General features: G+C 37.1%; 1 protein-coding gene across 1 annotated transcript in view; it reads right to left on the bottom strand.

Annotated features, from left to right (window-relative positions):
- Window positions 1-4147: 4147 nt before the first annotated feature.
- The window catches only part of LOC128557747 (paraplegin-like), a 65884-nt gene continuing 45923 nt past the window's right edge, over window positions 4148-24108 (bottom strand). Inside the window, exons 12-16 of the mRNA XM_053545921.1 lie at window positions 23000-23162; window positions 20870-20980; window positions 11998-12270; window positions 8085-8317; window positions 4148-6083 (exon numbers count right to left, since the gene is read on the bottom strand). Of these exons, the coding sequence (XP_053401896.1) occupies window positions 5889-6083; window positions 8085-8317; window positions 11998-12270; window positions 20870-20980; window positions 23000-23162 (975 nt within the window). The 3' untranslated portion in view covers window positions 4148-5888. The remainder of the gene's footprint in view (window positions 6084-8084; window positions 8318-11997; window positions 12271-20869; window positions 20981-22999; window positions 23163-24108) is intronic.

Genomic DNA, 24108 nt, shown 5'->3' with positions numbered 1-24108 from the left:
TTGTTGGGGGGGGGGGGGGGGGGTGGTTGTCGCACTGACACAATTATAGGTCATAAGGCGACTTTCCAGCTTTGAAGCTTTGATGGTGGAGGAAGACCCTAGGTGCCCCTCCGTGCATTATTTCATCACGAGCGGGCACCTGGGTAGAACCACCGACCTTCCGTAAGCCAGCAGGATGGTTTCCTCCCAAGAAGAATTCAACGCCCCGAGTGAGGCTTGAACCCATATCGATGAGGACCAAGTGATTTGAAGTCAGCGATCTTAACGGCCCCAATGTAAAATATGTGCGTTAAAACATCAATGTATAATTCATTTATCTGTGAAATGGTCATATTCAAATGTTTTTGCAATAACAACATCAGTGTCAAATAAAAGTTTTACTTTTTGTTGCTTTATTTGTATTTTGCATATTTAAATATGTGATTTATTTGCCTTTAAAATAGAATTTTTATAGGGTTGTGGGCATTCGATGGACCGCCATTAAGACAGCCTCTGTGGTCATGTGGTTGAGTTTGCTAATTTCGATGTTTTATTGTGTTCCGTTTGGACCATCGAGATTTTTGTTCTTGAATCCCATACCTCGATAGTCGAAATCACGAAACAACGATGATGAAGGCGAAACCACAATGGCGAGAATCGAAACCACGATGGCGATAGTCGAAATCACGATGGCGAAAACATAAAACTAAGATGATGAAAGTCGAAATCACGAAACCACGATGATGAAAACGCTATATCATTTCGCATATTCACCATCGTGGTTTCGTGTCTTCATCGTCGTGGTTTCGACTCTCATAATCGAATTTTCGACTTTCACCTTCGTGGTTTCGAGTTTCATCATCGTAGTTCCATGATTTCGACTTTCGAGGTATGAGATTCAGGAATAAAAATCTCGATGATCCAAACGGAACACCGTAATGTTTTGACCTAGTTACCTATTTTTTTTTAATCCAAGATGACACGGTTTCAACCTTGACCAAGATATCATAAAGACAAATGTTCTTAAAAGGTTTCGTGAAGAACAAGTACATAATTTGCTCTGTAGCGTTTATCAGATTTTATATCATTTGACAGACCGACCTAGTTTTTGTCCTTATATAACAAAGTTTTAAACTTGACTTAGATTTATTAATTAACCTTTAGTCTGCTGGTGGCAATTGTTTCTGCCTTTGCGATCAGTGCAGACCAAGATCAACCTGCACGTCCGTGCAGGCTGATCATGGTCTGCACTTTTCGCTATTCAGTCAGTAAATTTTCAGTTAACACCCCTTCGAATAATAAATGGTACTGCCCAAATTGAATGATGGACCAGTCCATTTTAAAAAAGGTTAATAAGAGAAACATTCTAACCATGTTTCATAGAAATTAAATACAACGTGCTTTACCTAAAGTGTTTCAAACGTTTTTCTAAAATTTGACCTAGTGATCTAGTTTATTACTGTAGATGACCCAGTTTCGTATAAGGCATATACTGAACAATTGAGTTTTAACATGATTTGAACCCCTGACAGCCCAGTTCTTGAACTTTAGCTAGATTTCAATAGGACCTGTTGCGTGTTAATAAGCATTTCTTACGACCAAGTATCAAACTCGTCCGTGACTTTATTAAGGCTATCATTCTGACAAATTCTCAGTAAGCTTTGGCTAAAATTTTGACCTCTAGTGTATTAACTTTACAACTACGGACCAACGCACCATCCACCTTACTAAACCTTTACCCTGCTAAATTTCTAAATATGACTGATCCATCATTCAATTTGGGCAGGTACGGGCGTGCATGCACTGGTCGCAAAGGCAGATAAAGGTTAATAATGAGCCCGGACTCAAGAAGAAACAGGGCCACGACTAACCTCATTCGTTCACCAGAGTACACAACAAGAACACAGTAAAAAGGTGTTTTCAGAGTGCCGTTCATCATTTTTATATGATTTGACCTAGTATCTTATATTTTAAACAAAGTAGGTACGGTTTCGTTTCCAACATAGAATATATAGACAAATATTCTGAATACATTTCCTAAGAACAGGCGGAAATGTCACATCGGGAGTATGTGTAAGGGTAATCTTAGTATGGTTGGATAGTGATCCTATTTTTTGTTCCAAGATGACCCAGTTTCGACCTTCAATAACTTATAAGAACAAATATTTTGGCCAGGTTTTGATCCCTGTAATGAAGAAAATATTGCCCATAGGGTATTCACAAGTATTTTTCTAAAATTCGCCCGAGTAACCTAGTATTTATACCCCCGACGAACATTATGACTTGGTTTCAAAAAGATCAGGTGTAAAATAAGGCCTCTAGTAATGAAAAATCTGTTTTTTATAACTCGGCATCCTGATTATGAGCCCAGATGAACAAGCTACGACCCTCTAGACAATTATTCTAGTTAGAAATCGTATAGATAGGGTAGAAAACAGTGTTTTAGAGTGTTGACAATATAATCGACAAACATTTCGAAAGTTTCCTATAGATGGACTAGATGATCAACAAGGATTCTCAAGATTCACTTTGTGACTTGGTTTTTGACCCCAAATGATCAAATCTTAAAGCGGTTCGAAATTTTGATAAGGCAAACAGGTTTTCGATTCTGTTCGTTTGGTTGTTGCCGTTTTTTCAACAGTATTTCAGATATGTAACGGCGTGAAGTTAACGTTTCCAGTGTTCCTGAATTCTGTACCAGTACAAACGTATTCTCCGCAAGTAACTGCCAACTTCCTAAAAAATGAATGAGAGGTGGAGGACGAATGATTTCAGACACAATGCCTTCCATCAAATCATCACGAACATACGCCTCGTCCAGGGATCGAACTCACGACCCCGCGATCTGTAAATCTGCCTTTCCTTACTGAGCTAAGCGGGCAGGCGTCAGGCCGGGTTTTCAAGGTCTGTAAGGAAAAAAATATGGCCTCTCAGAGTGTTCACAAGGTTTACTTAAGTATTGCCCTTGTTATCTTGTTATTCATTTTCAAATTTAACCTAGATTTCACAATCATTCCAGTTTCATATAGGTCATATGTGGTCTCTTATGTTACACTGTTTCTATGATTTGCCATTTTGTGACCCCAGATAACAGTTTCAAATTTAACCTTATAAAAAGTCAAACATTCTAACCATGTTTAGTGTACAATAAGTAGGAAAAAAAACTCTTAAGTGTTCATAAGTTATTCTGTGATTTGACCTAGTGATCTAGTTTTTGAACAGATGACCCGTTTTGATCTCAATCGAGATGTTGTTGATGCAAACATTTTGAACAAGTTTCAGAAAGATTTGGCTAAAATTGTGATCGCAAGTGTGTCAACAGTGAAATTGTGGACAACCGTATAATGAATACGGACCATTTTAGACTAATTGCTTAAATACATGACTCTGTTCATGTTGGTCAAGTAATTATGTAATTTATGTAGATATAATATTTGAAGTTCAAAAGAAACGGCAGATCACAAGGAAACAAGAGAGCTATGAAAGCCCTGCATTACACAGGAGTAAATCAGATAACCTTGCTGAATTCTTATTTGGCACATATTCTGTTTCAAGCAGATCCAGTAGAAAATGAACCTCTAAAATGTTAACAAGGCCTTCTTTAGATTCGACATAGTCATCTTCCATCTTCTCAACTACACCTACAACTCCTCTAACTTGACCTTAGTTTCACCAACCAATATATATCTTGAATATCAGTATAATAATGTGGCCAACGGTCTAAAAAAAACTTTGTTTCTAGAATTGAACAGTTTGACCCTAAATGATCAAGTTTTAACTTAATTTATTATTTTGTTTTAAGTATTAAATATTACATAGATCAGGAAAAAGTGTGCTATAATGCAAGCCAGATTTTTCTATGAATTGATCCAGTGTCCCAGTTTCTGACCCTGTAGGATCCAGTTTCAAACATGATGTATAGTTCATGAAAACAGATATTCTGACAAAGGTTCCCCTTAATAATACACAATGTGGCTTCAAAAGTGTTTACAAGGTTTCCCTATCCACCGACCTAGTGATCTACTACTTTGGTCTACAATGACCCAGTTTTGAATTTGACAGTACACAAGTGCGATATATGGATGGAATGAACGTCAGAGGGACAGTTAAAAAAACTATGCCTACAGAGTCTTCAACACTGGGAGCATACAAAACTGGAATCCAAGCAAACACTTTGATGATTTATTTCTCATAACAATATTGTCAGTTGTTTTACCAACAATACATTTTTATATACAAATATTTTGTAAAGGTACCTATGCAAAACCCACACTAAAACATGGAAAGCTCATGTTAGAGCATGGAAAATAAAGCGCTAACATTAGAGCATGGTAAGCTCATGTTAGAACATGAAAAATGGAGAGCTCACATTGGAGCATGGTAAGCTCACGTAAGAGCAAGGAAAATGGAGAGCTCACATTGGAGCATGGGAAGCTCAAAGCAGAGCATGGAAAATGGAATGCTCATATTACAGCATAGAATGCTCATCCTTTGAGCATGGAAAGCTTTAAGACAATGTTTAAGACTAGTCAGCACTCTCTTCTAGACAAGAATTTGAAACATTTTACAAGCATTTTACACATTCCATTGGCAAAAGACATAAGTTACATCAGTTAAAATAAGCACGAAACCTGCAAGTAGTGTTTCTATATGTATCTTACTATTGTGTTCTCTTTCACTAATTGACCAAGTATCAACCTTTGTGCAGTCTCAATCAAAACAAGAGCTGTCACTAATGGTGACAAATGCCCCCACAGCACCTTGACCTTTGACCTGGTGACCCCAAAGTCAGTAGGGGCGGTGTACACAATAAGTACTATCAGCATGTGAAGTTTGAAGGTCCTGGGTGAAGTGGTTCGCGAGTAAAGTGCCGTCATGCAAAAAGTTAACGTTGGCCCCTGTGACCTTCACCTTTTAGCTGGTGACCCCAAAGTCAGTAGGGATGGTGTACTCAATAAGTACTATCAGCATGTAAAGTTTGAAGGTCCTGGGTGCAGTGGTTTGCGAGTAAAATGCCTTCATGCAAAAAGTTAACGCTGACTTCTGTGACCTTGACCTTTGACCTGGTGACCCCAAAGTCAGTAGGGGTGGTGTACTCAATAAGTACTATCAGCATGTGAAGTTTAAAGGTCCTGGGTACAGTGGTTTGCGAGTAAAGTGCCTTCATGCAAAAAGTTAACGTTGGCTTCTGTGACCTTGACCTTTGACCTGGTGATCCCAAAGTCAGTAGGGGTGGTGTACTCAATAAGTACTATCAGCATGTGAAGTTTGAAGGTCCTGGGTGCAGTGGTTCGCGAGTAAAGTGCCTTCATGCAAAAAGTTAACTTTGTGACGAACGAACGGACAGTTGAAAACTAATATGCCTCCCTTCGGGGGCATAAAAAGCATTTTTTTGTACTAGTAGTAAAATATTTCAAAAGAATCTTCAAGAAAAAGAATGATATCAACATTATATGAGACATACCCCATAAAATGCTTGACAGAATAAAATTCAAAGTCAAAAAGGGGTTAACAGTTAAACAAATCTGATATGAAATTGCAAACAATATGTGCATGTCAAGTTCCATTTGAATTGGAGAGAAACTGTAGGAGAGTTCAGTATACAAGAAAGTGTGACTGACGGATGGATGGTCAGTTCAAACACTATATGCCTCCTAGGTCTTCTACATTGCGAGGTATAATTGGAAAAAGGTACATAACCTTTCTATTGATCATATATCACAATGACACGATGTAAATGAAGCCTGCTCCTTTTAATGACTACACAATTGCTGTTTTTTTTACGAGAATTAATACACGAAACACTAAATCACATAGTCTTTACTTTCATTCCATTTACTAACTTATGAAAGTGCTTTTTTTAAATTTCAAAATCTGAAACATAAATGATGTAAAATGAGCTAGCTGCTTTAAGTTGACTTTTCAGTTGTGTCATTTTTTTCTACATTCTGCGGTGGGGGAATATTGTCATTAGTGCCAGTAAGTTCTTCATCATAAAATGTTGCAGGATCTATCATGGTTTTTCTTCCAAATGGGGGTGGACCAATCACATCCTCAATCTCTGTGGCATTTATTGTCTCTTTCTCTAGTAACAGGTTGGCAACCTGAAATATAACAAAATGTTAACATTTTATTCAACACTTTTATACCATTATGATTCATATTATACTACTTTTCACTGTTTTTTAAGCTATACTCATTAGAACAAATAAAATCTCATCAGAACAAACAAAATTTCAGTGATTTTCCATTTTGATTTCACTTTTAAGTCCCCACAATATACTCATTCTTGCTAAAATCATGGAACATTACGCCAACAGAATCAGAAGATTGTATAGTATTATTATGAATGGATGTTAAATTACATTAATATCTGAAAGTAAAGAGCCTGTGTTTTAATATACTCATTTTTATCGTTATTGTATAAATTGTCTCCCTTTTCAAGACTTTCAAAAAAAAAAAAAAATTGCAAGTCCACACAAAAATCATTATCAGGTAGAGATTGGTCAAAATACACCTCAAAATTGGATTTAGCATGCTTGTTGTACTACAGAGAAGTGGTCTCGATTTTTCCCTACAACTAGTAATGAAAAATTTACAATAAAAGCTATTTAAAGTAACAACAAAGGGAAGTAATTCTAAAGAAGGGAACTGCGCATGACACTTCGTCTCATGATGGTGTATAATTGTGCCAAGTTACATCAAAATCCCTCCATGCATGAAGAAGAAATGCTTCGGACAAAGTCATTCTTGTATCTGACCTTTGGCCTCTTAAGTGTGACCTTGACCTTAGGCCTAGTGACCTGGATCTTGCGCACGACACTCCGTCTCGTGGTGGTGAACATTTGTGCCAAGTTATATCAAAATCCCTCTATGCATGAAGAAGAAATGCTCCGGACAAGGTTTTTATTCTTATATCCTTTGACCTCTAAGTGTGACCTTGACCTTAGACCTAGGGACCTGGTTCTTGCGCACACACTCCGCCTCATGGTGGTAAACATTTGTGCCAAGACATATCAAAATCCCGCCATGCATGAAGAAGATATGCTCCGGACAAATTTTTTTAAGAAAATATGATAAAGGGGAATAACTCAAAAAATAGGCAAGGTAGAGTTATTGTTCGGGCACACTGCCCTTCCTCCCAATGTGTTCTATCAGTGTATGAAGTTTGAAGAAAATCCCTCCAATACTTTTGGGGTTATGCTCCGGACAAAATGTTTTAAGAAAATATGATAAAGGGGAATTACTCAAAAAATAGGCAAGGTAGAGTTATTGTTCTTGCATACTGCACTTCCTCCCAATGTGTTCTATCAGTGTATGAAGTTTGAAGAAAATCCCTCCAGTACTTTTGGAGTTATGCTCTGGACAAAATTTTTTTATGAAAATATGATAAAGGGGAATAACTCAAAAAATAGGCAAGGTAGAGTTATTGTTCTTGCACACTGCACTTCCTCCCAATGTGTTCTATCAGTGTATGAAGTTTGAAGAAAATCCCTCCAGTACTTTTGGAGTTATGCTCCGGACAAAATTTTTTATGAAAATATTATAAAGGGGAATAACTCAAAAAATAGGCAAGGTAGAGTTATTGTTCTTGCACACTGCACTTCCTCCCAATGTGTTCTATCAGTGTATGAAGTTTGAAGTAAATCCCTCCAGTACTTTTGGAGTTATGCTCCGGACAAAGATCGTTGCGGACGCACGCACGCACGGACGGACGGAGAGCATTTCTAATATCCCCTTCGCCTTTGGCGGGGGGATAAAAAATAACATAATGAATAAAAGTTTTATAACAAACAGTTACAAAAAAAAATGAACTGGTACGAAAAAACTTAAACAAGATTTGTAAGTTAACAGGGGCCATTATTCAGTCAAAATCCTTGACAGAATTATGTACTCTTGCCTAAAACTGGACATAGTGATGGTACACAAGTGCTGAATGTTTCAAAGCCTTATGACAATAGGTTAAGTCAAAATGTGGACTGGTACAAAAAAAACTTAACCAAGGTGTGAAGCAGACGTGGTGGTGAGTAGGACAGCTCTCCTTATTCTTTGAATAGTCAAGCTAAAAAGTATCAAAACTAACAAAATCAAAACAACAAAAATACCTTGTGTAATTTATCTATATTTTCTCTAATCACTTCCTCTGTATGTTTGTAAGCTTTTCCAACCAGCTGCCGTGCCTCAAGGTCAAGGATATTCTGATACTTCTTGCTAAATGGCTTGATTCCATATTCTTCCTCCAAGGGAAATGAAAGTAGTCCCACATTCTTGCTCATCCCATATGTCTTTATCTGGGCATATGCCAGCTTTGATACTCTACTTAAGTCATCTTGAGCACCTTAACACAAGAAAACATGGTAGTTTATTCTTGGAAATTAAATAACATACTGAGAGCTTCATGTAGTTCACTAATTTGTGTATGAATTCTTGTATAAAACTGCTCTTCCTGTCATCGTTCTGGGGTGTTTAGCAGGAGAGTATATTATGTGTGTTAAAAGAGAGATTCTTGCACTACTAGCAGTACAAACAAACACGCATATGCCACAGCAAGTCCACTAACCCCAATAAGATTAGTTTCGATGCTGCTTTATATATGAGCCCGAAAGGTACTACACATTCGTACTGGTTCAACATTTACATATATATACTCAAATCTCTGTTTTCATGTCTCACAAATCTATATATATATGTGACTTCTGGCAAAGCGTAAACATATCACAGCCCCAAAATGGATAACTTGAAATGAGGTCAATGTGAAACAAGAGCTGTCCGTAAGACAGCCAAGCTCGACTATTCGAAATATTGTCACAGAAGCAGGAAATTATTACCCAAAATGTTAAATATCAAAAGAGTTTTAAGTTCCGGAATGGGACATAATTTGACCAAAATGCATATCAGAGTTATGGGACTTGATGCTATCAACTAGTTTTGAAATGTCAGTATGGTGTCAGTATGAAATGTCAGTATGGTGTCTCTGGTGTTGCATTGGACTGGTTGAACTCATATCTGAGGCCACGGAGCTGCCGCGTGAGTGTGAATCAAACAGTGTCATCAGCACGTGAGCTTACGTGTAGTGTCCCCCAGGGAAGCTGTTTAGGGCCGTGGCTCTATCTCACGTACGCAGGAACGATTTTTGACATTGTTCCCCCGTCCATTTCCGTCTTTGGCTTTGCCGACGACCACACCGCAAGCACACGTTTTAAGCCCGAACCATCCATCGAGGCTAAATCCATTGGTGAACTAGAGGAGTTTGCTACAGATTCAAATAAGTGGATGAACAGTAACAAACTAAAAATGAATTCCTCAAAAACTGAACATATTGCCTTTGGAAGTGCCCCTCAGTTGAATAAGTTAAACATTCACTAGATAGATATTTGTGGTGATAAAATCAAGAGACAGAGTAACATCAGATATTTGGGGGCCTATTTGGACGAAACTTTAACTTTCAAAGAGCATATAAAAATAAAGTGTAGAACGGCAATGTTGAATTTTTGCCGAATCAAAAACATTCGCAAATATCTGACTCAGGATGCAACTGAAACCTTAGTGCTATCGCTGGTTATTTTGCATTTAGACTACTGTAATGTTATTTTATACGGTATTTCTGATTGTGACATCGCAAAACTGCAACGCATTCAAAATATGTGTGCGAAGTTAGTTCTGAATCGTAGAAGAAGAGACAGTTCTAAGCAGGCACTCTACGATTTGCACTGGCTGCCGATCAAAGCCAGAATAAACTTTAAGATCTTGACGTACATGTTCAATTGCCATGTTGGAAATGCGCCTGCATATTTGATTGAACTCTTAACACCGAAAATCCCCCAGCACTCCCTCAGATCCTCGGAGTCATCAGTTGACTGTTACATCGTCCCTTTCAACAAGCGAAAAACTTTTAGTGATAAAAGCTTTAGTACTATAGGGCCAAAGTTGTGGAACAATTTGCCGTTGAACATCAGACAAAGTTCTTCAATTGACTGCTTTAGGAAAAAGTTGAAAACGCATTTCTTCAGAGACTACTTTGCATTATTCTAAGTTTTGACTGAGTTTTAAACAGTGATGCTGGTGACAGTGATAGAAATTTAATGTTTGTCTGTGATAATTGTATGTTAGTAATATTTTAAAATATAGTATTATCATTGACTTTAAATTAATAATTGCTATTTTGATTCGTTTTAATTAATCTTATTTAAAATATTTTATATTTAATATTTTATTTCAACTTGTATTGTAAAACGCCATTGAATATGTTTTAAATGTAGAAATAGGCGTTTAAGCAAATAAACCAGTTTCAGTTTTTCAGTTTCAGTTTTATAACCCCTAAGAAACATGTTAAGTTTCAATTCCATATCTGCATTAGTTTTGGAGATAGTAACTTGCATGTAAAACTTAAACCAGAATTTTCTAAGTCCAAAAGGGGGCATAATTTGCTCAAAATGCATGTTAAGAGTTATGGAACTTGACCCAGTGAGGTTGGTAACTGACCTAGAAAAAGAATAAACAAGTTTCAAATCTATATGCCTTTAAGTAATAGCTGTATGTACTTGCACGCAAAACATTATCCATAATTTTCTAAGTCCAAAAGGGGGCATAATTTGGCTAAAATACATGTCAGAGTTATGGGACTTGATTCTATCAACTAGTTTTATAACCCCTAAGACACATGTGAAGTTTCAATTTAATACCTGCATTAGTTTTGGAGATAGTAACTTGCATGTAAAACTTTAACCAGGATTTTCTAAGTCCAAAAGGGGGCATAATTTGCTCAAAATACATGTCAGAGTTATGGGACTTGACCCAGTGAGGTAGGTAATTGAACTAGAAAAAGAAAAAAATAAGTTTCAAATCTATATGCCTTTTAGTAATAGCTTTTTGTACTTGCACGCAAAACTTTAACCAGAATTTTCTAAGTCCAAAAGGGGGCATAATTTGGCAAAAATACATGTCAGAGTTATAGGACTTGACCCAGTAAGGTGGGTACTAGTTTTATAACCCCGAAGACACATGTGAAGTTTCAATTCAATATCTGCATTAGTTTTGGAGATAGTAACTTGCATGTAAAACCTTAACCAGAATTTTCTAAGTCCAAAAGGGGGCATAATTTGCTCAAAATACATGTTAGAGTTATGGAACTTGACCCAGTGAGGTTGGTAATTGACCTAGAAAAAGAATAAATAAGTTTAAAAGCTATATGCCTTTAAATGATAGCTGTATGTACTTGCATGCAAAAACTTAACCAAGGTGTGATGCCGACGCCGACGCCAGGGTGAGTAGAATAGCTAGACTATTTTTCGAATAGTCCAGCTAAAAAACAATGCAGACATTCCTGAGCATTTCATGAAAGTTCAATGACGTTGCATGACAATATATTCATTTATTAGTTTTCACAAATTTCAAATTTTTGTTATTTGATGTAACAGCTTTATAAACATTGCTGTGTACAAAGCAACTTTCCAGCTTTTCACGATGGAAGAAGACCCCAAGTGCTCCTCCATGCATTACTTCATTATAGGCATCAGAGTAAAACCACTGACCTGTAACCCAGCTGGTTAGATTTTTCTCAAATGAAGAATTCAATGCCCCAAGCAAAGCACTAACCAACTAACCAGAGACCTGAACCACTCTGCCTTGGAGACCACTGATGGTCAGATTATCAAGTTTGATGAAAGTTTTCAGGTAATTTACTTCACATCATTACCCTTGAAATAAGTCAATACAAAAGCAATTTTTAATCCTATCTCATTTTTAATCTGCTAGAAAGCCAATCTGCATTATTGAAAGTTCTGCTGGAAACAACTAAAACTTCAGCATCTCGATGGGATGTGTTGACTAATTGTATTCTGCTAGACAAAAAATCAAACTCTCCTGAATCAGTAAATACTCGTCATACAGCTTGCCACATCTGACTTCATTGCTGTATAGCGATTTATCCCCATAATGTTTGAGTTAACACCAAGATCAAAGAAAACAAAAACTACACATATTCTAAAAGCTCTTAAAATAATGCCAAACTCCCTTTACCTGTTGTAACTTTATTAAATATCACAGATTCCGCTACACGGCCTCCAAGTGCCATACACATCATATCGAAGAGGTGTTCTTTAGAGTACAATGACGTTTCTTTAGGTAAATACTGTGCAAACCCTCCAATATTTGAAGTCCTTGGAACAATTGTGACCTTCAACAGCGCATCAGTATGCTCAAGTAACCATCCGACAAGGGCATGACCAGACTCATGGTACGCTATTACTTTCTTCTCCCCAAATGTCATTTTATTTGTAGATTTAGCAGCACCTACAAAGGATAAGTTTAAAATAAATATTTTGTAATGATTACCCTTTCTATAAAAACAGCATTTCCGTATTAGAGCGAGATATTGCTTAGAGAAACAATACTTCCTTGAATGACTTTGTACATGTATATGTTCCATGGGCAATTACCAAGTTAGTACAATCACTGTGATATCATTTAAAGTCAATTGGCATGTAATTTCACACAAATGGCAGAAAGAACAGCTTTGTTTGGACTTAAATACATGCATTTTAAATTTCAGAAAGAAGTTTTTTGAAGTTGCCAGCACCACCTGTGTCATTTATGGTACCACTCAATTTTAAATATGTCATTCAGAGTGGTCCGTTCTAGAAACTGGTAGAATAAACAAGAGGGCAGCCTAACTTGATAATTGTTGTTAATTGACATTATGGTTTTGTAAAGTGTGACAAAATAAACAAGAGGGCCAAGATGGCCCTAGGTAGCTCACCTGAGAAACACAACATAACAGTGTAAACATGTTTGACCTGTTGCATACACAATGTTTTTCTTTGATATGACCTAATGACCGAGTTTTTGATCCCAGATGACCAATGTTCGTACATGACTAAGGTTTCATCAAGGCAACCATTCTGACTTAATTTCATGAAGATCCAGTGTAAAATGCAGTCCCTATTGCATACACAAGGTTTTTCTTTCATTTGACCCAGTGACCTAGTTTTTGACTACAGATGACCCATATTCTAACTTGACCTAGATTTCATCAAGGATATCATTCTAAATTTTATGAATATCCAGTGTAAAATGCAGCCCCTATTGCGTACACAAGGTTTTTTTTAAATCTGACCGGGTGACCTAGTTCTTTTACCTTAGATGACCCATATTCAAATTCGACCTAGTTTTCATCCAGACAAACATTCTGATCAAATTTCATGAAGATCCCGTGTAAAATGCAGCCATTATTGCATACACAATGTTTTTCTTTGATTTGACCTAGTGACCTAGTTTTTGACCCCAGATGAAATATATTCAAACTTGACCTAGATTTCATCAAGGCAATCATTCTGACCAAAGTACCATAAGATCAATTGAAAAATACAATCTCTATCGCATACACAAGGGTTTTCTTTGATTTGAACTAGTGACCTAGTTTTTGACCCCAGATGACCCATTTTCAAACTTGGCCTAGATTTTATCAATGTTATCATTCTGACCAAAATTAATGAAGATTTTTAAGATCAGTGTGCAAAACTGTACAAGTCACCAACATTTTAAGGCTGAATCTTAACAAGAGCTGTCCGTAAGACAGCCAAGCTCGACTATTCGAAATATTGTCACAGAAGCAGGAAATTATTACCCAAAATGTTAAATATCAAAAGAGTTTTAAGTTCGAAAGGGGACATAATTTGACCAAAATGCATATCAGAGTTATGGGACTTGATGCTATCAACTAGTTTTATAACCCCGAAGAAACATGTTAAGTTTCAATTCCATATCTGCATTAGTTTTGGAGATAGCAACTTGCATGTAAAACTTTAACCAGAATTTTCTAAGTCCAAAAGGGGGCACAATTTGCCCAAAATACATGTCAGAGTTATGGGACTTGGTTCTGTCAACTAGTTTTATAACCCCAAAGACACATGTGAAGTTTCAATTCAATATCTGCATTAGTTTTGGAGATAGTAACTTGCATGTAAAACTTTAACCAGAATTTTCTAAGTCCAAAAGGGGGCATAATTTGCCTAAATACATGTCAGAGTTATGGGACTTGATTCTGTCAACTAGTTTTATAACCCCAAAGACACATGTGAAGTTTCAATTCAATATCTGCATTAGTTTTGGAGATAGTAACTTGCATGTAAAACTTTAACCAGAATTTTCTAAGTCCATATGGGGGCATAATTTGCCCAAAATACATGTCAGAGTTATGGGACTTGACCCAGTGAGGTAGGTAATTGATCTAGAAAAAGAAAAAATAAGTTTTAAATCCATATGCCTTTTAGTAATAGCTGTATGTACTTGCACGCAAAACTTTAACCAGAATTTTCTAAGTCCAAAAGGGGGCATAATTTGGCCAAAATACATGTAAGAGTTATGGGACTTGACCTAGTGATGTAGGTAATTGATCTAGAAAAAGAAAAAATAAGTTTCAAATCTATATGCCTTTTGGTAATAGCTGTATGTACTTGCACGCAAAACTTTAACCAGAATTTTCTAAGTCCAAAAGGGGGCATAATTTGGCCAAAATGAAGGTCACAGTTATGGGACTTGCTGCTATCAACTAGTTTTATAACCCCGAAGAAACATGTGAAGTTTCAATTCAATATCTACATTAGTTTTGGAGATAGTAACTTGCATGTAAAACTTTAACCAGAATTTTCTAAGTTCAAAAGGGGGCATAATTTGCTCAAAATACATGTTAGAGTTATGGAACTTGACCCAGTGAGGTTGGTAATTGACCTAGAAAAAGAATAAATAAGTTTCAAAGCTTTATGCCTTTAAATGATAGCTGTATGTACTTGCATGCAAAAACTTAACCAAGGTGTGACGCCGACGCCGACGCCAGGGTGAGTAGAATAGCTAGACTATTCTTCGAATAGTCGAGCTAAAAAACAAGAAAGTAGGTCGGGGCAGGGCCTCTTTTCACCCCAGGGGCATAATTCAAACAATCTTGTTAGAAATCAACTAGGCAATGATACATACCAAATATCAAAGGCCTAGGCCTTGAACTTTCAGACAAGAAGATTTTTAAAATTTTTTCCTATGTAAAACTTGTGACACCCTGGGTGGGGCCTCTTTTCAACTGAGGGGCATAATTTGAATAATATTGGTATACAGGACCACTAGGCAATGCAACATACCAAATATCAAAAGCCTAGGCCTTCCAGTTTCAGACAAGAAGATTTCTAAAGTTTTTCCTATATAAGCATAAGTAAAACTATGGACCCACAGGGAAGGGCCTCTTTTCACCCCAGGTTAATAACTTGAACAATCTTAGTAGAGGACCATAAGGCAATGCTACATACAAAACATCAAAGGATAGGTCTTGTGGTTTCAGACAAGAAGATTTTTTCCTATACAGGTCTGTTTAAACTATGTAACCTGGGCCTGGGCGGGGCAATATTTGACCCTAGGGGGATAAATAGAACAAACTTGGTAAAGGACCAATAGATGATGCTACATACCAAATATCAAAGCCTAGGCCCTGTGTTTTGGACAAGAAGATTTTCGAAGTATTTCCTATGTAAGTCTATGTAAACCATATGACCCCCAGGGCAGAGCCATATTTGATCCTAAGGGGATAATTTGAACTAATTTGGTAGAGGACCATTAGATGATGCCACATACCAAATATCAAAGCCCTAGCTACTGTGGTTTTGGACAAGAAGATTTTCGAGGTTTCCCTATATAAGTCTATATAAACCATGTGACCCCCGGGGCAGACCATATTTAACCCTAGGGGAATAATTTGAACAATCTCAGTAGAGGACCGATGGATGATGTTACATAAAAAATTATCAAAGCCCTAAGCCCTGTGGTTTTGGACAAGAAGATTTTCGAAGTTTTCCCTATATAAGTCTATATAAACCATGTGACCCCAGGGGCGTGCCATATTTAACCCTAAGGGAATAATTTGAACAATCTCAGTAGAGGACCACTAGATGATGTTACATAAAAAATTATCAAAGCCCTAAGCCCTGTGGTTTTGGACAAGAAGATTTTCGAAGTTTTCCCTATATAAGTCTATATAAACCATGTGACCCCCGGGGCGTGCCATATTTAACCCTAGGGGAATAATTTTAACAATCTCAGTAGAGGACCACTAGATGATGTTACATAAAAAATTATCAAAGCCCTAAGCCCTGTGGTTTTGGACAAGAAGATTTTCAAAGTTTTTCCTATATAAGTCTATGCAAACCATATGACCCCAGGGCAGTGCCATATTTGACCCTAGAGAGAATATGAATTAACTTGGTAGAGGACCATTAGATGATGTCACAATGCCACATACCAAATATCAAAGCCCTAGCTACTGTGGTTTTGGACAATAAGATTTTTTCAAATTTTTCCTTTAGGTTGGAGTTCTGCCCGGATTTCAATTCTTTGGGCAATTTTGATAGGGGTACCCAAGGATCATTTCTGTGAAGTTTAGTGTAAATCTGCCCAGTGGTTTTGAAGAAAAAGATTTTTGAAATTTACAATATAGCCATATAGGGAAAATAAGTCCCGCCCCCTGGCGGCCATGTTTTTTACAAACAGAATGGCTTAGGCAATTTTGGTAGAGGGTCACCTAGGGCACCTAGAGATCATTTCTACAAAATATTTTTGAAATCCAGCTAACAGTTTCTGACAAGAAGATTTTCAAAGTTTTTCCTTTCGGTTGCCATGGAACCACAGTTCTGCATGGAATTAAATTCTTTCGGCAATTTTGAAAGGGGGCCAACCAAGGATCATTCCTGTGAAGTTTGGTGTAAATCTGCCCAGTAGTTCTGAAGAAGAAGATTTTTTTACAAATTGTTGACACATGACCCACATGAGCGGGCACAAAAGCTCATCTTGTCACTACGTGACAGGTGAGCTAAAAATGAAACACACTAATGTAAAACATGCATATATTTTGTACAGGAAATAAGTAGGGATAATAAAGGATAAATGATAGCGCGGTCTTGAATTCATGCATCATTCCCAGGGCAAAATACAAAATAATACATCCTACGTGAACAAAATGATTTCACAGTACTTCTCTGACTTGAAATATGTATTTTATAAAATCAGGGATCTTGTACTCTTTCATGCAATTCATTGAGAATCAAATTTAAATCAATATGAGCCGCGCCATGAGAAAACCAACATAGTGTGGTTGCAACCAGCATGGATCCAGACCGGCCTGCGCATCCGCGCAGTCTGGCCAGGATCCATAGTGTTCGCTTTCAAAGCCTATTGGAATTAGAGAAACTGATAGCGAACAGCATGGATCCTGACCAGACTGCGCGGATGCGCAGGCTGGTCTGGATCCATGCTGGTCGCAACCACACTATATTGGTTTTCTCATGTCGCGGCTCATATAATTTCTTTGAATAATATAAATCGATGTAATTAGAGTTGATACTCCGTATCCCAAATATCCTTGAAAATGTCTTCAAGACAGCCTAAATTTTGCAACCAAAGTTTGAGATATTGAGGTTCAAGTGTACATTGAAATCAAGAATATATCGATGCCTTTCCTTGGTCTTCTAGCATCAAACAATGTAGCTGCTTGGGAAACAAACAAGTATAAATCAACATAAATGTTTGGGAATCAATTATAAATCATTGTAACACCTTGTGTATCAAGTACAAAACACAATAACAACTAGAACTGTAACAGGAGTGACTCATACCCCCACCATACGGTCTTGTCACAGAAGAATGGCAACCATAAGAAATCTTAAAAATACTTAGTCTTTGGAGTACCTTATCCTGGGCTTCCACATATAAGTAATACTAGTATAATACTAGTATAGTAATACTAGTAAATATATTAAATCTCTAATATTAGAGATACACTAAAAGTGAATACAAAATAGTGTCTTACCGACCCATGTTACCACAGAAAAATGTATTTACTTTTTACATAGGACTTATAATAAAAAAGTTAGAAAAATATCTAAAATATTGAAAATCTAAAAATAGGATTTCTAAAAATAGATTAATTCCTGGAATTTAAGGGGAAGAAACTCAGTACAAAAGTTAAAAAAAAGGTTACTTCCCTTTGGCTCTAAGCCAATCAGAATGAGAAATAGTGAAAATACATCAAAATTAACCTTAAATTCTAGGTAAAAGGGGACACAATTCAAGAAAAATTAGTGTCAGAGTTATGCACCTTGTGTCACATGATGTGGGTGATAAGGTGGAACATCTATTTTAAGTCTGAATCAAATCCATTCAGTAGTAACTGAGATATAGTGAAAATACATCAAAATTAACCTTAAATTCTAAGTAAAAAGGGGCATAATTCATGAAAAATTGGTGTCAGAGTTACGCATCTTGTGTCACATGATGCGGGTGATGAGGTGGAACATCTATTTTAAGTTTGAATCAAATCCATTTTGTAACAAGAGGGCCAAGATGGCCCTAGGTCGCTCACCTAAGAAACACACCATAACAGTGTAAAACATGTCTGACCTAGTGATTTCATGGAAACAAATATTCTGACCAATTTTCATTAAGATTGGACCAAAAAATTGGTCTCTTGCGATAAAACAAGCATTTTCTTAGATATGACCTAGTTTTTGACCCTAGACGACCCATGTTCAAATTCGACCTAGATTTTATCAAGGCAATCATTCTGACCAAAATTCATGAAGATCAATTGAAAAATACAGCCTCTATCACATACACAAGTTTTTTCTTTGATTTGACCAAATGACCTAGTTTTTGACCTCAGATGACCCATATTAAAATTCTACCTAGATTTCATTAAGGCAATCATCCTGACCAAATTTCATAAAAATCAATTGAAAAAAACAGTCTCTATCGCATACACAAGATTTTTCTTTAATTTGACCTAGTGACCTAGTTTTTGACCTCAGATAACCCATATTCAAACTCGACCTAGATTTCATCAAGGCAATCACTCTGACCAAATTTCATGAAGATCAATTGAAAACTACATCCTCTATTGCATACACAATGTTTTTCTTCGATTTGACCTAGTGACCTAGTTTTTGACCCCAGATGACCCATTTTCGAATTCGAACTAGATTTTATCAAGGTAATCATTCTGGCTAAATTTCATGAAGATCAGTTGAAAAATACAGCCTCTATCGCATACACAAGGTTTTTCCTTGATTTGACCTAGTGACCTAGTTTTTGACTGCAGATGACCCATTTTCGAACTCGGCCTAGATTTCATCAAGGTCATCATTCTGACCAAAATTCATGAAGATCAATTGAAAAATACCGCCTCTATCGCATACACAAGGTTTTTCTTTGATTTGACCTAGTGACCTAGTTTTTGACCCAAGATGACCCATTTTCGAACTCGGCCTAGATTTCATCAAGGCAATCATTCTGACCAACATTCATGAAGATCAAATGAAAAATACAGCCTCTATCGCATACACAAGGTTTTTCTTTGATTTGACCTAGTGACCTAGTTTTTGACTGCAGATGACCCATTTTCGAACCCGGCCTAGATTTCATCAAGGCAATCATTCTGACCAATATTCATGAAGATCAATTAAAAAATACAGCCTCTATCGCATACACAAGGTTTTTCTTTGATTTGACCTAGTGACCTAGTTTCTGACCCGAGATGACCCATTTTCGAACTCAGCCTAGATTTCATCAAGGTTATCATTCTGACCAATATTCATGAAGATCAACTGAAAAATACAGCCCTTATCGCATACACAAGGTTTTTCTTTGATTTGACCTAGTGACCTAGTTTTTGACCCGAGATGACCCATTTTCGAACTCGGCCTAGATTTCATCAAGGTTATCATTCTGACCAATATTCATGAAGATCAATTGAAAAATACAGCCTCTATCGCATACACAAGGCTTTTCTTTGATTTGACCTAGTGACCTAGTTTTTGACCCGAGATGACCCATTTTCGAACTCGGCCTAGATTTCATCAAGGTTATCATTCTGACCAATATTCATGAAGATTAATTGAAAAATACAGCCTCTATCGCATACACAAGCTAAATGTTGACAGACGACAGACGACAGACGACAGACAGACAGACGACGGACGCCGGACATTGAGTGATCAGAAAAACTCACCTGAGCATTGCTCAGGTGAGCTAATAACTGAGATATAGTGAAAATACATCAAAATCAACCTTAAATTTAAAGTAAAAGGGGACATAATTCATAAAAAATTTATGTCAGAGTTAAGCACCTTATGTCACATGATCTGGGTGATGAGGTGGAACAACTACTTTAAGTTTGAATCAAATCCATTTAGTAATAACTGAGATATAGTGAAAATACAACAAAATTAACCTTAAATTCTAAGTAAAAGGGGACATAATTCATGAAAACTTGGTGTCAGAGTTATGCATCTTGTGTCACATGATGTGGGCACATGATGTGGGCACATGATGTGGGTGATGAGGTGGAACATCTATTTTAAGTTTGAATAAAATCCATTCAGTAGTAACTGAGATATAGTGAAAATACATCAAAATCAACCTTAAATTCTAAGTAAAAAGGGACATAATTCATAAAAAATTGGTGTCAGAGTTATGCACCTTGTGTCACATGATGTGGGTGATGAGGTGGAACATCTATTTTAAGTTTCAATCAAATCCATTTAGTAATAACTGAGATATAGTGAAAATACAACAAAATTAACCTTAAATTCTAAGTAAAAGGGGACATAATTCATGAAAACTTGGTGTCAAGAGTTATGCACCTTGTGTCACATGATGTGGGTGATAAAGTGGAACATGTATGTTCAGTTTGAATCAAACCCATTTGGTAATAACTGAGATAATAGATTTCGGGACGCGACGGGACGCGACAAAACTGACTCCTATATACCCCCCTCAAACATGTTTGGTGGGGGTATAACAATACTGTATTTAAAACATATATAAATGTGAACTACACAAATAATGATGTATACCATACCTGCAATCATTCTCTCAACAGCATATTCAAAATCTTTAGCCGTGACTGACTTCTGACTTTCCCTTGCAGCATGTATTGCAGCTTCATTGCATATATTAGCAATATCCGCACCTGAAATGAATACATTTTGAAACAAATAATTATTTTCCAATATCATTTATGCAAAAACAAATCAAATGCTTGATCAGCATCCCTTCCCGCCATCTATTTTACATGTCCCATAAGAATGGGTTTATATTTCAACAGTGGGTTTATGTCTCATCACAGTGGGTTAATGTCCCATAAGAGTGGGTTTATGTCTCATCACAGTGCGTTTATTTCTCGTAACAGTGCATTTATGTCTCAACAGTGGGTTTATGTCTCATCACAGCGGGTTCATGTCTCATCACAGTGCGTTTATGTCTCAACATTGGGTTTATGTCTCATCACAATGGTTTTACGTCTCAACAGTGGGTTTATGTCTCAACAGTGGGTTTATGTCTCATCACTGTGGGTTTATGTCTCAACAGTGGGTTTCTGTCTCATCACAACGGCTTATGTTTCAACACTGGTTTTATGTCTCAACAGTGGGTTTATGTCTCATCACAGTGGGTTTATGTTTCAACAGTGGGTTTTTGTCTCAACAGAGGGTTTATGTCTCATCACAGTGGGTTTATGTCTCAACAGTGGGTTTATGTCTCACCACAATGGCTTTATGTCTCAACAGTGGGTTTATGTCTCAAAGATGGGTTTATGTCTCATCAGTGGGTTTATGTCTCACCACAAAGGCTTTATGTCTCATCACCATGGGTTTATGTCTCAACAGTGGGTTTATGTCTCATCACAATGGCTTTATGTCTCAACAGTGGGTTTATGTCTCATCACAATGGCTGTATGTCTCAACAGTGGGTTTATGTCTCATTGCAGTGGATTTATGTTTCAACAGTGGGTTTATGTCTCACCACAAAGGTTTTATGTCTCATCACCATGGGTTTATGTCTCAACAGTGGGTTTTTGCCTCATCACGTTGGGTTTATGTCTCATCACAGTGGGTTTATGTCTCAACAGTGGCTTTTTGTCTCATCACAGTGGGTTTATGTCTCAACAGTGGCTTTTTGTCTCATCACAGTAGGTTTATGTCTCAAAAGTGGGTTTATGTCCAACAACAGTTGTTTATGTGTCAAAACAGTTGGTCTACCAGTATGTCATGTCCCAGTGGACTTATATTTCTGAGGGTTTATGTCTCATGGAAGTGGGCATATGTCTCAACACAGCTGGTTTATACCTCATCATAATGGGTTTATGCCTAACCACAGCGTGTTTACGCCTCACAATAGTGGGCTTGTGTCTCACCACACAATATTTGTCTTATCGCAAATGTCTGTCTCACCATATTGGGTGTACCCCTCACCAACCTGAGTTTATGCCTAGCCACAGTGGGTTAGGTTAATGTCTCACCAGTGTTTTCTTCTCATACGAGACTAAATTTATGTCATACCAGCGGGTTTTAATTATACCTCAGTGGGTTAACAGTCTAATCTGTCTTAAGCAGCCAGCCTGGGAAAACAGACAATTTGGCCGCTTAAGCAAGGTGACTGATGATCGGAGGGGCATCCAGAATACATAGTGGGTTTATGTCTCATCACTATAAGTTTATATCTCATCAGAAGCAGAACTGTCTAATATGAGGACACCTTCCAATTCTGTCTTTAACAGGTTGCCAATTCTCCCAACACACCAAGCAGATGTCTAAAATAATGTCTAGTAGGACAACTCAAGTGCAAAGTTGCCTGGGACTTGGGTGTTAAGTTGCCGTAAGACTTTAGTTGTCTGTTTGTCATTTAATCCAAACAAATTTTGTATATGATTATTTAAACCAGCTTGAAGACATTATTATACAAACTGAAATTTTACCAAATTTGAAACAAGCAGATCAGAGCCACTTTACCAGACTTCTGATGGCGATATCATCAGGTCCACCATACTAGCAGAATTATGTAAATCTCAGAAGGCCCATCTGGTCAGAATGATTGAATCAATGTTTTAAGTTTTATGCTAATTCAAACAGCGAACAATTTCCTTCTGAAGAAAATACCTATCTTCTATTATTTTAGACTTATTTACAGCTACAACTCGTATTTTTTAACTTACCACTCATTCCAGGTGTTAACTGGGCCAGTCTCGAAGAATATGTAGACAGAGGATTCTTCAATGTCAATTTAGCGAGATAAAGGTCAAACAATTCTATTCTTTCTTTTAATGTTGGCAGATCAATCATTATATGTCTATCAAATCTTCCAGGTCGTAACAAAGCCTGCAAAAAATATAAGAAAACAACATATTTAGGCCAACTTGTTTGTCTTCCATTATTTTACTATTTTTAGCCTCAATGATGGGTTCACATGGGGCCTTTGTCATAGAGTAATTAAAGTCATTCACTTCAATTCACCTGACCCTCACCTATGAGGGTTCGAGCCTCACTCGGGACGTTGAATTCTTCATGAGAGGAAGCCATCTAGCTGGCTTACAGAAGCTTGGTGGTTCTACTTAGGTGCATGCTTGTGATGAAACAAGGCAGTCTGAAAGACAGCTAAATCCCCCGCCACTGCTATGGATAGTAAAAGGGTAAACCTTTGATCTTAGCTGTGACCTTGACCATGAACTGACATGGCTGACTCAAGAATTCTGCACAGCGTCTTAATCAGGGTTCATACAGCCAGACTGACAAAAAATTCAAGGGGTTTTCAAGGAGTTTTCAAGGACTTTTATTACGTTTTCAAGGATAAGCAAAAATTGAACAAGCAATTATTGCACATGAAATGACTGGCTTACAATTGGTGAACACTTCGTACATCCAAAATAACTATCACGTGATATAAGTTTTTCTATAAAGTTCCAATCTGCAATTGATCAACACTTTATCACACACAAAATAACTGGCAAAAAATTGATCAACACTTCTTACATCAACAGCGACTTATCATGTCATATAAGATTAAGTTTTAGGTGCCTCTTGCTGCTGGGGGCGAAGGTGGAATAGTAAACACATCAAGAGTGGCCGTGGGTGACTCGATCAGGTACATTTTTCTTGTGCTTCTCAGACTTGACGTGCGATTTCAGCGCCGATTCACCCATTGAACTAATGTCAATAACTTTGTTACAATATTTGCACATGGCTTTCCGTTTGTTTTCGAGCTCCAGCAGCCACGGATAGGATACAAGCCACTTTTTGTTGAAAATTGATCAGGTCGGATATCCGG

Source organism: Mercenaria mercenaria, chromosome 6 (genome assembly GCF_021730395.1).
Source record: "Mercenaria mercenaria strain notata chromosome 6, MADL_Memer_1, whole genome shotgun sequence".
NCBI lineage: Eukaryota > Metazoa > Mollusca > Bivalvia > Venerida > Veneridae > Mercenaria > Mercenaria mercenaria.
The sequence above is the reverse complement of the archived record's forward strand: the minus strand, read 5'-3'. Positions and strand labels throughout refer to the sequence as shown.